The 12,936-nt window shown below is 30.6% G+C and overlaps 1 protein-coding gene and 1 long non-coding RNA gene across 7 annotated transcripts; one reads left to right on the forward strand and one right to left on the reverse strand.

Moving 5' to 3' along the window:
• Window positions 1-1,822: 1,822 nt before the first annotated feature.
• LOC105804074 (probable pectin methylesterase CGR3) lies at window positions 1,823-6,013 on the reverse strand. Its single transcript, XM_012636567.2, has 7 exons — window positions 5,845-6,013; window positions 5,526-5,692; window positions 5,382-5,421; window positions 5,232-5,267; window positions 3,207-3,581; window positions 2,629-2,684; window positions 1,823-2,168 (listed from the first exon to the last, which is right to left on the reverse strand). Exons 2-7 carry the CDS (start codon window positions 5,646-5,648, stop codon window positions 2,016-2,018), a joined length of 783 nt encoding a protein of 260 aa, XP_012492021.1. The 5' UTR covers window positions 5,649-5,692; window positions 5,845-6,013; the 3' UTR covers window positions 1,823-2,015.
• A 386-nt stretch (window positions 6,014-6,399) lies between these two features.
• Window positions 6,400-10,267, forward strand: LOC105804073 (uncharacterized). Of its 6 annotated transcripts, none has more exons than XR_008191286.1 (5): window positions 6,400-6,717; window positions 6,906-7,176; window positions 7,261-8,355; window positions 8,828-8,913; window positions 9,948-10,267. It is a non-coding gene; the product is annotated as an uncharacterized LOC105804073 (long non-coding RNA). The 6 variants fall into 6 exon arrangements; XR_008191285.1 differs by having other exon boundaries at window positions 6,402-6,717; window positions 7,261-7,339; window positions 7,707-8,913; XR_008191287.1 differs by having other exon boundaries at window positions 6,402-6,717; window positions 6,906-7,019; window positions 7,261-7,339; window positions 7,707-8,913.
• The last annotated feature ends 2,669 nt before the right edge of the window (window positions 10,268-12,936 follow it).

A 12,936-nucleotide genomic window follows, 5' to 3' on the forward strand; every position in this document is an offset into this window, starting at 1 on the left:
TGGATTTTAGGCATAGATAATACCGCATCCACTACATGAACTAAAGAAAAACAAAATTATAAAAAAAATGTTTTTAAAATAAAATGGCAATTTTTAAAAGACAGTATGGTTGTTTAATGAATATAGTTATTTGTTCTCGAAATAAGTAAATTATGTAAAATAAAATGACAGATTCTAAAAACGAATGATAATTTTTAATGGGGAATTTTTTTTTAAAACTTGTATAAATAAATAAAAAACCCTTTTAAGATTATTGATTTAAGAAGGAAATTGATTTTTTTAGTACTTTTCACAACTGGAATTGGTTGCGGCACCAACTCATAGACATTACAGAGATAGTATGGAACATTTCTGATGCATTAGCCGAATTTTTGATGGACCAGTTCTTTGGATACTAAACATGCTTTTTTATGAGCCTTTCACCTTTACAAAGTATGATACTTAACCATACAACAATAAGAAATCAGAATTCAACAAATGCATATGAAAGTTACTAATAAACCCTGGAAATCACAAACCAAACGTTGAGAAAAGATGCCCATTAAACGCGAAGAGCTTCTTTCTCTTGATTCAAAGAGCTGGTATGGACCACCACACAGTGGGCCGAGTAAAATACCAATAAAACCCAGAAATTCAATTTGAATAATTTGTTTCTGTTTATTCTATTGGACATCAAAAAATCTACAAAAAAAAAAACTGTTTAAAAATTCAAAACAAAACAAATTTTCTAATATCTTTTTAAAACATATAAAGACATTTAAAACCCAAAACAAAGCCCTTTACTTCTAAATTCTAAATATAATTTTTATTATACTTTTACATATTCTATAATTAAATAAAAAACTAAATTTATTTTCAATATCAGCCCTCACAAATTCTTTGCTTATTTATTATTGTTGTTAAAATTTCTAAAATTTCTAAGAACTAAGTGTTCATCTCTTTTTCTATTATTATGTTGTTAAAATTTCTAAAATTTTGTTGGTGCTTTTTATCATCATTAACATTTCAGAGTAGATGAATAATTTAGCATTTCATAATGTTGAATGAGCTTTGAGTGATTAAATCAAGATTTAATTTTATTTTTAATAAACACGTATATGTTAATTAAAATTTTATATATAATTTAAAAATTAAAATTATCAAATAATTTCTAAAAATATAAATAAATAAATATTATCTAAATAAAATTAAAAAGCTCCAAGCCTAGAAACGATATGAAAACGGTTCGATAATAAGGGATTTTTTTTATGTCCAATGATTCAGTTTTTGTTCAGAAAATGGAAAAACTGAACCCAACGTATCTCGCTCCTACCAGACAGGTCCAGAGTAGAGGTGTTCATGGGCCGGGCGGCCCGGCCTAGCCCGACGGCCCGCCCGAAATATGGAAGGGTTTGGGTAAAAATATAGGCCCGAAATATGGGCTTAGGCAAAAAAATGAGGCCTGTTTAGAAAACGGGCCGAGCCTCGGGCACCACTTTTTTAGTCCGGGCCCGGCCCGAATATAATAAATATATATTTTTTATTTTTAAAAATATTTTAAAATACTTTTTTAATTTTCTAATTTTTTTTTGGTGTTTATTTAAAAATGAGCTGGGCCCGGGCTTAGAAATTTTTTCCCGGGCCGGGCTTGAACAAAATTCTAGGCCCATATTTCAGGCCGGGCCTAGGACTCGGGCCAAAATTTTTTATGAGTCTGGCCCGAACCCGGCCCATAAGCACCTCTAGTCTAGAGTTTTTTTTTTTTTTTAAAGCATGAGAAGACGAAGAAATATTGAGATGAAAACAGGTGCAACCCCCAGTGCAAAAAAAAAAAAACAATGTATGTGTGAATTTTCCATCAATTAAATTAATAAATATAAAGTTTGTAATGTTAAGGGCCACAACAATAGTGATATCTCTTTTTACCCAACATGCTATATTTCATTTGAGATGAGAATATATTACTACTTTATCTTCCATGAATGACAGATAGAAGAAATTAATGAAAATTTGATCTTGATGAAATTTCTCTTGTATCACTGATATGGCTTTAGGTGGAACACTTGACAAGCTGGATGGTATGATCCCTTTGATGCAGCCTGCTCAAACTTCTTAATGGCACCTTCGTTTTCTTCTAAACTATTCTGGAGGAAAAACCGAACCCACCACGATGAACCCCGCATTTTAGCCTTCACAAATGAAACAGCTATATGAATGCTAAAGCCAACTTGGCACAATAATGTTACTGCTAAGAGATAATTCAGAAACAAGGACCACAACTGGAACTAAGTGAAATATGACATCTTTGCTCCTATCAGACTTTACACAGAAACCTCATCCCTCGCTAATTTAGTGAATGATATCTGCAACCAAAGTCCAGACTTTTGGGCCTTTTTCTTGCTTAACATTTAGACCACTTAAAGTTCCGACTAATGACAATAAAATCTCATCAATACCTTGATCTGCTGAACTCTTGATTAAAGTCCCAATGAACAACCAACAGGAATATGATAATATCAATATAAAAAATACATGATTAACTGAAACAAAAATGCTGTATGACAATTTCCAATGAAAGTTATAAGATATGCTATGGCCACTTTCAATTCCAAATCTCATTGTTATAATAAGGAGCAGATAGAGACTGACCGGTCGCCCAAATTTGGATAATTCTGCCACTTTAGCTCTCTGATTACCAGGGTAACCTGAAAAAGAATATGAAATCAATTAAAATTTTTAACTCAAATAAACCACAATGCATCAAATATATCAAGAAAAGCTTTGAAGAATCCCCCAGGATGACAAAGAAAACAATGAATATATGCACCATATCCATCTAAAAATCACTCATGGCTGCACCTATAGCCTCTAGGAAACCATTCTGAATGGTAATGTTGCTTCAGACTGGTAACCGTCTGCATCTATTTATCATAATAATTCATGCATATTTAGAACTAGCAGGTTTTAGGTGTCTGACAAGTACTCCGACAGGCATGGCAAAAAAAGGGACCAGAGAAAGAAAAACATTTTTTTAACTTATTAACTTTCTTTGGAAGGCCATGGTGTTTGATTATTCATCGTTAGATGTCATTAGTGTAGTTACATCAGAAAAAAAGAACAATTCATCTATGACACAATTATCTTTACAAGTAGATATCATTATAGAATCAATTTCTCTGCCTGTTTAACTCATTTTATAATTTGTACTTGAAAGTGTAAGAGATTACCTGTAAAAACAACTAGACCATCAGAGGCCACCCTTGTCAACTCAGGTAGAGTCTTGTTCAGGTATCTTGGAGACAAGTAATCAAGGGCATCTGATACAATTACAAGCGAAAATGACTTTGGCCTATATGGAAGAGGAAACTTGATATCTGCCACCCGTACAATTCCTTTGTGCACAAGACTCTTGCAGGTTGCCTCAGCATCCTCTATGTCATATGGTTCCACACCCCAGGCTTCAGTTTCCTCCTCTTTCAAAAGTTTATTTACCACTGAACAGGTATCAGGGCCTACATGCAAAACCTTGTGCATGCTGTCACCATATGCCTTCTTTAAAAAAGGTATTACCCTCTGAACTTCTACTGAACATGAATAGTCGCCTACAAAATCACAAGCAATTAATTGATATTTGGAATGTTATTCTTAATGAAAATACACTTTTCAAAACCTGGGAATTCCATTATAATCACACATGAATGTTACACTAATCAGAACACATGGAAACTATTTCCCCTTTATATAACTGCCACTGGTATACTTTTTTTATTCCTGGGGTCAGAATTGAATGAAACAATGGAGAAACTACGCCTTAGGGTGTTACCTCTAAGCATCACTCAAGAAAAAGGTCATGGCACAAGTACCAAATGAATGAACGCCTGAATACAATAAGATTCAGAAACAAGACCTCTAAGATCAAATCTGTTCCCAAAATACAATCGCTGTTGAATTTAGTAATCTTACACACAGGCTAAGGCTTCCTTTGGAAACCCATCATAGCTCCAGGACAGTGAGTTTGAGAACCTTTTTGGTGCAATAGCACAATTGCTATCCCTTTGGATAGCACACCTCCGGTGCAATTAACTTACGTGGACACCAATGCAAAACCAAATTTTCACTGGTTTAAAAGTGTTCAGTGAAACCCACTTGGGAGCTACTTCCATTTTTATCCCTCTTTCTTTTGTCTTTTGTATTTATAATTTTGTAATTTCATTTTTATTACTTTATCTTTATGGTATTTTAAAATTAAAATTTCATTTATAATTTATCATTTAAAACTTGATATTAATTTTATTATTTAATAAATTATTTGAATAATATTTAATAAAGGAATTATTAATTTAAATATATTCTTTATTTGTTTTCATAACTATCGTTAATTTTATTTTTAAAATATTTAGTTTAATTTTAGTAATTTTTAATTACTATTAGCTTTTCAGAAAATGTTACAAAGTCCATTTTATATCAATTTAATTTAATATCACTAATAGTCACACATGTCTTACCACTAATTTTAATCTCATTACTACAATATTTAATCTCACCACTACAATAACCAATCGCACCTCCACTGTCGTTTTTAATCTCACTAAAGCCAATCTCACTGCTCATCTAGATGCACCTTAAAATAACTTAAGGTCTCCAATTCGTTAAGGTTGCATCATACAACTTGAAGTTGGGAGAATAGATACAGATTTCAAATTTAGAACAAATTGCATAATAAAATACATGAAACCATAAGCTTAATAATTAGTTTCAAATGCATATGAAAATATAGGTTTACTAAATCTTAACCAACTTTAACTAAATGTCTATTTTATCCTTGATTTATGAGAAAAATATCAAATTCAAAACTACTCACAAACATAGCATTAGTATCCAAAATTAAGGATGTTGTTTAATTAAACAGGTACATAACAAAGTCAATATGAATGATAGGTTAAACAACCACATTTCTATAGCATGGGGGATTAATCACAAACTACTGCTTACTTGGATGAATAAATAAAATCTATCCAAAAAAGGAAACATAGCATTAGTTTCCAGTTCATTACTGCACTCATCATTAACATTCAAATTAGTAGGAATCACTCGTTAATTGTGAAAGTTAAACGTTGATTAAAGATGTACTATAAAGAAATAGACTAAAAAGTACGAAAGGGAACCGGACCCTAAAACACTCACACGGAAACCAGTAACTTCACAATCGTAAGTTAATTTAATTGTGAAAATCAAACTAAAATAAAATTTACCTCCGATCCGACTAACTGCTTCGCCTCGGAATTTGCCTATATTCCCCCGAAGAGACGTAACGGTTAATTAATTGAACAAATAAGATTAGCGCATTGAATAACAAAGCAAGTAAATCTAAACTAGAAATAGCAGTAAAAATGTAAGGATACCTGAGCCACTATATACATAGCCAATAAGAAGGATAGCGCCCTGAAAGTTCAATTTTACCACCGAAGTTAATTTCCTTCGCTAAAAGCAACAAAATTAGAAATAAAATTAAATAAAGAGGGGGAAAAAAAGAGGGAGAGAAATACCACAAGGACAAGACCGATTGGCAAAATGGGAGAAGATCGGGGTTTGGAATGTAGGGCACCAGCGAGAGAAAAGCTTCCGCTGTCGACAAAGCGGCGCATGGGATTAGCTTGCCTCCTTGACATGGTTGCTTGCTTACTATCGTTCTAAATCTTGCCTGTTATTTACACTGTAACAAGAAAACAAGATATTTACACAAAATTCCAGCTTCATGGGAAGAAGAAACATCAATGGCAAACAATCAAAACGAGAAAATCAGATCCAAAGCATGAGAAAGCTTTGACTATGAGATAGAGAGAAAAGACAGAGGGCAATGTTCACCTTTGATATGAAGAAATGAGAAAGGGGCACTTGGATTTGGGATCTTAGATCTGTGATTGTCAGCCAGTTTTTTTTTGGCCTTTCTTTTCGCTTCTTTTTCCCTTGCAAACACTACTCAGTAGGAATTATGAAAGCAGCTCAAAATTCGCTATTTATTTGCTTTTGCATTTTTTTTAAATAACTTATATTATCCTAAAAAAAAGAATCATTTCTATATCATCCTTTTTTAAACACAAAAATTTATTATACACACATTTATATATAAACTTCTCTCTAACTCAATTAAATTTTAATTAAATTATTTATGAAATAAGCAGCTAATAAGATTGAAAAAAAAGAGCATATTGACAATTAAAATAAAGATTATGCATTCGGTTGTTTTATTTTTATTTTTTTGAAATAGAATGGTTGGGATTTTATTCAAATAGGAGCGTATAAAGATAGGCGCAACAAAACATAACAAAAATTGCAACCCAAAATAAATAAGACTGACCCAATGAATAGACTAAACATAAAGGAAATTAGTTCTAATGGAAGAAAAGAAAATCGACAAGGCATTAAAATTAACATAAATGATCCCAACCACCCAAACAGATTGTTCAATTCCAAAGCATCTGAAAAGCAAAACCTTTCAGCAACCTATCAGAGTATTATCCCATCAATCCTATCAATCTGCTTCAATAATATACTGGAAGGTATTCTTTCAAAAACCATTGCGCCTTTTTAAAATCTTGGCACTCTTTCATCTAAAAAGCCCCAAAAATTCCTTTTCCAATTATTTCCTTCCCCTCTTCCAAAACGGGGAACCAATATCAGATGTGGCTTGTACGATGTGGTTATCGCCGATCTACTTCAACAGCATCAAGTGCATAGGTAGGAACATCGCCCACAAGATAAGTTACTTCATTTCTTTTAAGACCCATTGTAGCCAAAGCATGAGTAGCATCGTTTATATGCTTTTGTACATGATGGAAAACACATTTTTGGAAAAACACACATGACTTGCGGATATTATGAATATATGCTCCAATTACTGATTGTTCCCTTTTATTTTCTTTCAGATTACGAATCACGTACAAGCAATCTCCTTCGACTTCTACATTTAGAAAACCCATTTAAGCTCCTGTCAAAACCTTCTAGAAGCAAGCTATCACCTCTGCTGCAAAATGGTGAAGGTATGTTGGCATGCAAAACAGTTTTTGAACAGAGAATACTACCTATGTCATTTCTAATAACAATCCCAAAATCAAGATCTATTATCTTCCTTGCAAAATCCTGTATCAAAATTTATTTTGACAAAAGGGTTCTGAGGCACCTTCCACACACCAACGGGTACGATTCGCTCTGCAGTTTTGCCCTTATCCCCCATAATTTCACCCAAATACTTCCTGATGAAATATATTGTCTCCCTTGCAGTCGCTCTTTGCCCTTCATGTAGCAATTTGTTACGTGCAACCTAGATTGCCCACAACCCACAGCAAAACAATCGACAAAGGTACATGGAACTATTTTCAAAAAAAATGTTTACCCATTCTGCCATTTGAGTCATATGCATCTGCGTACATTGTGTGAACCCTAACTGTTGCCAAATCTTCTTTGTGTGCAAACACTCTTGAAAAACATGTTCAACTGTTTCCACACCATTGTGGCAGCGAGGACAATTCGCAGAGTTCATCAACCCCTTGTAGTATAAGTTTGCATAAGTAGGCACAAAGTTGTTCATAATCCTCCATGTTGTAATTTTTATTTTGGAGGGTAGATCAATATTCCAGAGCCTTTTTTATAAGTTGGAGTAGGGGTAGAAATTTCCATCAGTAGAAATTCCATAATGGTTGTGTATTAACCATTTACAAGCACTTCAGACCGTATATTCCCCCATAGCTTCACCACTCCAACCGTGAACATTCTTCTGTAGAACCAGGGGTAAAGGAATGGCTAGAATCTATCGAGCATTATCAACAGCAAAGGTAGAATTGATTAAATCCTCCTTCTAATTATTTGTTTGCTGATCTATTAAATCTGCCTGTAACAGCTCAATTTTGACCCTAATCAAAAAAGTGGTTTCGGGACTACAAATCTGAGTCAGAAAAATATTTTAAAATTATTTTTAGTGTTTACAGTATGTGAATTTCAGTGTGTAAAAATTTCGTATGAAAATTTGATCGTTTGAGTGCTCAATTTGATAAAAAGGGCTTAATCGTGTAAAATGAAAACTTTGGGATCTAATTTAAAAGCATCTATTTGTTGATGTCTTATTAATTAGGAGGCTTAAAAGTGCAATAAACCTACTATATAGATAATGGATGGTTATGGACAAGACTAACCTTAATGTTTAAATATATATTATTTAGTAAATAAGGTTAGTAAGGTAAATAGCTTATTATTACATTATATGTAATTAAAAATACATGAAATTTAAACTAGCTATCATCTTCTTCCATGGCCGAATATTAACAAAAGAAAAGAAAGAAAAGCCAAGCTAGGTTTCAGCACAAAACAAACTTGATTAAGGTATGAATTTGTTTCGGTTTTTGATAATTTTTACGTTTTTGATATCGTTGCTTTGTGTACTACAAGACACATGCTTTAATTTTTGAATTTGATGTTGATTTTGTGATATGCCATTGATGAATGCTTGAGCTTTGTAATAGTTGATGATGAAATATGGAAGATATGTGGAAGATTAACATGTTTTGTCTTTAAGTTTTTGGTGAAATTGAGTAATTAGGGCTAAATTGTGAAATTAAATTTTTGAGGGACTAAAATGTGAAATAAATTAAATGTGTGGACTTGTATGAGCATTAGGGATATTCGGCCCTTATATAATGTGGGGAAATTTTGTGTATTTTGTGTTTTATGCAATAGGGATTAAATTGCAAAAAGTGTAAATGCCAGGGGCAAAATAGTAATTTTCTCATTTATGTGCTTTTGGACTAAATTGAATGTAATTATATTTAAACTAGCTCATTTTGAATATATTTAGATCAAGAACCGAAGAAATCGGAGTTGGATCGGGGAAAAGCTAAAGTTGTCGATTAATAGTCCAGTTTTGACTTTTCACCGTCCAAGGTAAGTTTATTAGCTATTAAATGTTATTAAATTAATATATATACATGTATATGTATTGTATTTTTACAGAACTATAATTTAAAGTATATCTATTTAATATATTTAAAGAATGAATGATTTATATATATATATATATATATGTGTGTGTGTGTGTATTTCTAATGTTCGAACATATAAGTTTATACTTATATAAATTTTTGCAAACAGTTAAAGTATGAAAGGTATATAAGCATATATATTTATAAATGTTCTTGATCATGATTGAAGTATGAGAGTTTTGTATGTATATACAAGATTCAAGTTCATGTATGTATATTCATGTATAAATTATTGATTTAATCAAAAGTTTGAATAAAATAAATATATACAAAAGGGTCGAATGAATTTATAAGTATATACATGGTAAACTTTTGGATTTGATTTATAATACGTATGTTTTAAAACTATATAATAAATTGATTAAGCATGTAAATATACATGCGTATGTTTTTTGTATTGAATTTAGATATGTTATTATTTAAATGTGTGAGGTTTGATTATGCATTATACATGTATAAATTCTTGTTATGAAATTAAGTATGAATTTACATAAGTACATGATAAATTCGAATATGTATATATATATACGCAGGTATAATTTCTTGTATTGAAATTAGGTATGGAATTATATATTGATATATATGGTCGAATGTATATGTATATATATGTTTAAGATTTGCATTGAATCAAAAGTATGAAATTGTTAGCTTAGATTATTTTAATATGTTCGAATGTGAAATGTATATTATTTAAGTATAATAGAAGTTAAATATTATGATAGTAGTAGTTCAATCTATAGTATAAAGATATATTTATATATAAATGTATTCGGCTAAATCATTGAATTATCAAGTTTGGAATTGGTGATTGAACTTTATATAACCATGTGTATCAATGATATAAGTTATGAATTCTAAGCTAAATCTTTATGCATGTACTTTGTATACAAATATAGTTTGAAAATGAATTATATCTGATGTGAATTGCATATTCAGGCTCAGCGCCCAGCAGGTATATTGCCAGTGAATCAATTCAGGCTTAAAACCTAGCAGGCTAAGTGCCGGTGAACTGAATCAGACTATAAGCCTAGCAGGCTAAGTGCCGGTGATCTGAATCAGGCTTTAAACCTAGCAGGCTAAGTGCCGGTGAATCTATTTTAATTAAGTGATTATATACATTGGGTATATATGTATATGATTTGGTTATTTGTATTGAATAAATATATGAACATCTGTTTCTATGTTTTTGATGAGCATATAAAAGCTCGAATCTTTGTGTTTGGTGAGTATATATATATATATTGGTTATCATGAAATTGTTGGATATATATATGTATGCATTAGGCATGTAACACCCCGACCCGCGTCCGTCGCCGGATTAGAGTTACGAGGTATTACTAAACAAAGCACACATTCAAAAACACATAAAACCCAATTTAAACAAAAATGATCATGAACAAGCCATTTTTAAACCAAACTGATCACAAGCATGGAAATTAAACCATTTTCGCATGGCTATTTATATATTATGATCCAAAACTAACGAAAAACACAATCAAGCCTATACATGCCATAAGATCGAGTTCAACTTTAACAAAATACCAAAAGAAGTCGATAGTGTGATAGACTATGCTGATGATCCCCGAGCTCGTAATGCGACTCCAAAATCTATAAAACAGAGGTAAACAAAAACACACACAGTAAACTATTAAAGCTTAGTAAATCTAAAGCTTAACAAATTATATAAAGAATTAAAAAAAACAATTAAACAAGTTCTTGGTATATCTATTGAATTTTTTTAAAAAAAAATCACATATATATTGTCTTTTGAATATTTGCTATTCATAATCCCTTATTTATAATCAAACATATGAATTCACAAAATACAAATCACTAAACTCATATATAAATATAAACAATATGTACACCATCAATTTATATATATATATATATATATATGCATTCGTCAAAAGTCCTACTTACGAATGCATTACATATAATTTGTATATAATCATATGCATACGAAATTTTCATAATTTAAAACTTAATCTATATACATTTCAATTATGAATAACCGAATGCTTATGTATTTGCACCAAACAAATTATCATAACCAAATGAATATACATATACATCAAATAAATATATTCGATATAATCACATTTACCAAAATATATATATAACACGAGTACAAACATATTCCTTCAAAACATATATCAAATGCATATATAAATTTACTATATGCATATAACCAAATATATATATAATTTCATATATAACAAGTGCAATAAACCGTATATATATATAAATATATATATACTCTCCAAATATAATAACAAGTATTTATCTGCTCATCAAACTTATTTATCAAATATATATACTTGATCTTCAAATATCTATATTATTTACATATCACGTACATATTTAATATATCGAATCCAGTACTATAATCACCAGCATTTAGCCTGCTAGGTTGTAAAACCTGATTTAATACACCGACTTTTAGCCTGCTAGACTTATAGTTTGAATAATTTCACTGGCATTAAGCCTGCTAGACAATGAGTCTGAATTATATCACCGGCATCAAGCCTGCTAGACAATAAGTCTGAATTACATTCGATCACTTTATATTAGTCGTTCAAACTAACAACCTCATATATTCATTTTCATTCAAGAACTTTCGCATGAATAAATTCACATAATCGAAACTTTCTTAAACATATATAAGTTCCTTACCTAAATTCACTTCAAGAACATATTTGCATATACTTGCTTCATCGCATTTCATAATATCTTACACATATATCCTACCTAAATTCGGATTAAGTACCTATTCATGTATGTTAACATATCCAATCAAATATAGCATATGCATATATTTTCAACTCACACGTAAACATACCTATTCAATACTACATATATACTCATGAATTACATGTCTTAAATTAATCCCAAAGGTTTATACACGTATATACATATATATGTATATTCGAACTTTAATAATACATGTATATCATTCATACTTTATTTTATTTCAATCAATATGCTTTTAAAATAAAGTTCAACAAAATACAATACATTTACATACCTATATACCGATTTAATAACATTAAATAGCTAATAGACTTACCTCGGACAGTGAAAGATTGAAATCGGATAATTAGTCGAAAATTTTGGTTTTTCCCCGATCTAGCTCCGATTTCTTTGGTTCTTGATCTAAACATATTCAAAATGAGCTAGTTTAAATATTATTAAATTGAATTTAATCCAAAAACACATAAATGGGAAAATTACAAATTTGCCCCTAACATTTTACATTTTTCACAATTTAGTCCAAATTTATACAAAACACAAAACATTCAAATTTTTACTATACTAAGGTTAGGCCGAATCTTCATTATACTCATACAATTCCATGCATTTCATTTATTTCATATTTTAGTCCCTCAAAAATTTCTTTTCACAATTTAACTCTAACTACTCAATTTCACCAAAACTTCCAATACAAAACATATTAATTTAAAATATATCTTTCATTATTCATCATCAAACATCACATAACACAAATGTTCATCAATGGCACAACTCAAATATTCATCAAAATTAAAAATTCAAACATGGGTCGGATAGTATTCGAAACAACGATCTCAAAAACGTAAAAATAATCAAAAATCGAACAAAGAACTAACCTTAATCAACAATAGAAATGCCGAACCCTAGAAAGCCATGAATAAATTCCCAAAGTTTCCTTATTCGGCCAAAGAGATGAAAATGTCTTATGATTTCTTTACTTATTTTAATTATAAGATATAATTTAATATTTTACTAAATTAACCTTATTATAATAAATACTTATAGCATATATATTATGGACAATGTTGTCATATACCACCCACTAACTAAATCTTGGTCTAATTACATATTTAGACCTCCCACTTAAAAAGACAACAACAAATAGGTGCTTTTAAAATTTAACCTCTAACTT

The sequence above is a fragment of the Gossypium raimondii genome, chromosome 11 (genome assembly GCF_025698545.1).
Source record: "Gossypium raimondii isolate GPD5lz chromosome 11, ASM2569854v1, whole genome shotgun sequence".
NCBI classification, from domain to species: domain Eukaryota; kingdom Viridiplantae; phylum Streptophyta; class Magnoliopsida; order Malvales; family Malvaceae; genus Gossypium; species Gossypium raimondii.

What these genes read in the sequence shown, in the direction of transcription:
- LOC105804074 (XM_012636567.2), bottom strand. Translation starts at nt 5,648, where the DNA reads ATGTCAAGGAGGCAAGCTAATCCCATGCGCCGCTTTGTCGACAGCGGA. An exon ending in CAATCGGTCTTGTCCTTGTG is followed by an intron (nt 5,422 to 5,525) that starts GTATTTCTCTCC and finishes TTGAACTTTCAG; the next exon opens with GGCGCTATCCTTCTTATTGG. An exon ending in TGGTCTAGTTGTTTTTACAG is followed by an intron (nt 2,685 to 3,206) that starts GTAATCTCTTAC and finishes ATTCTTTTTCAG; the next exon opens with GTTACCCTGGTAATCAGAGA.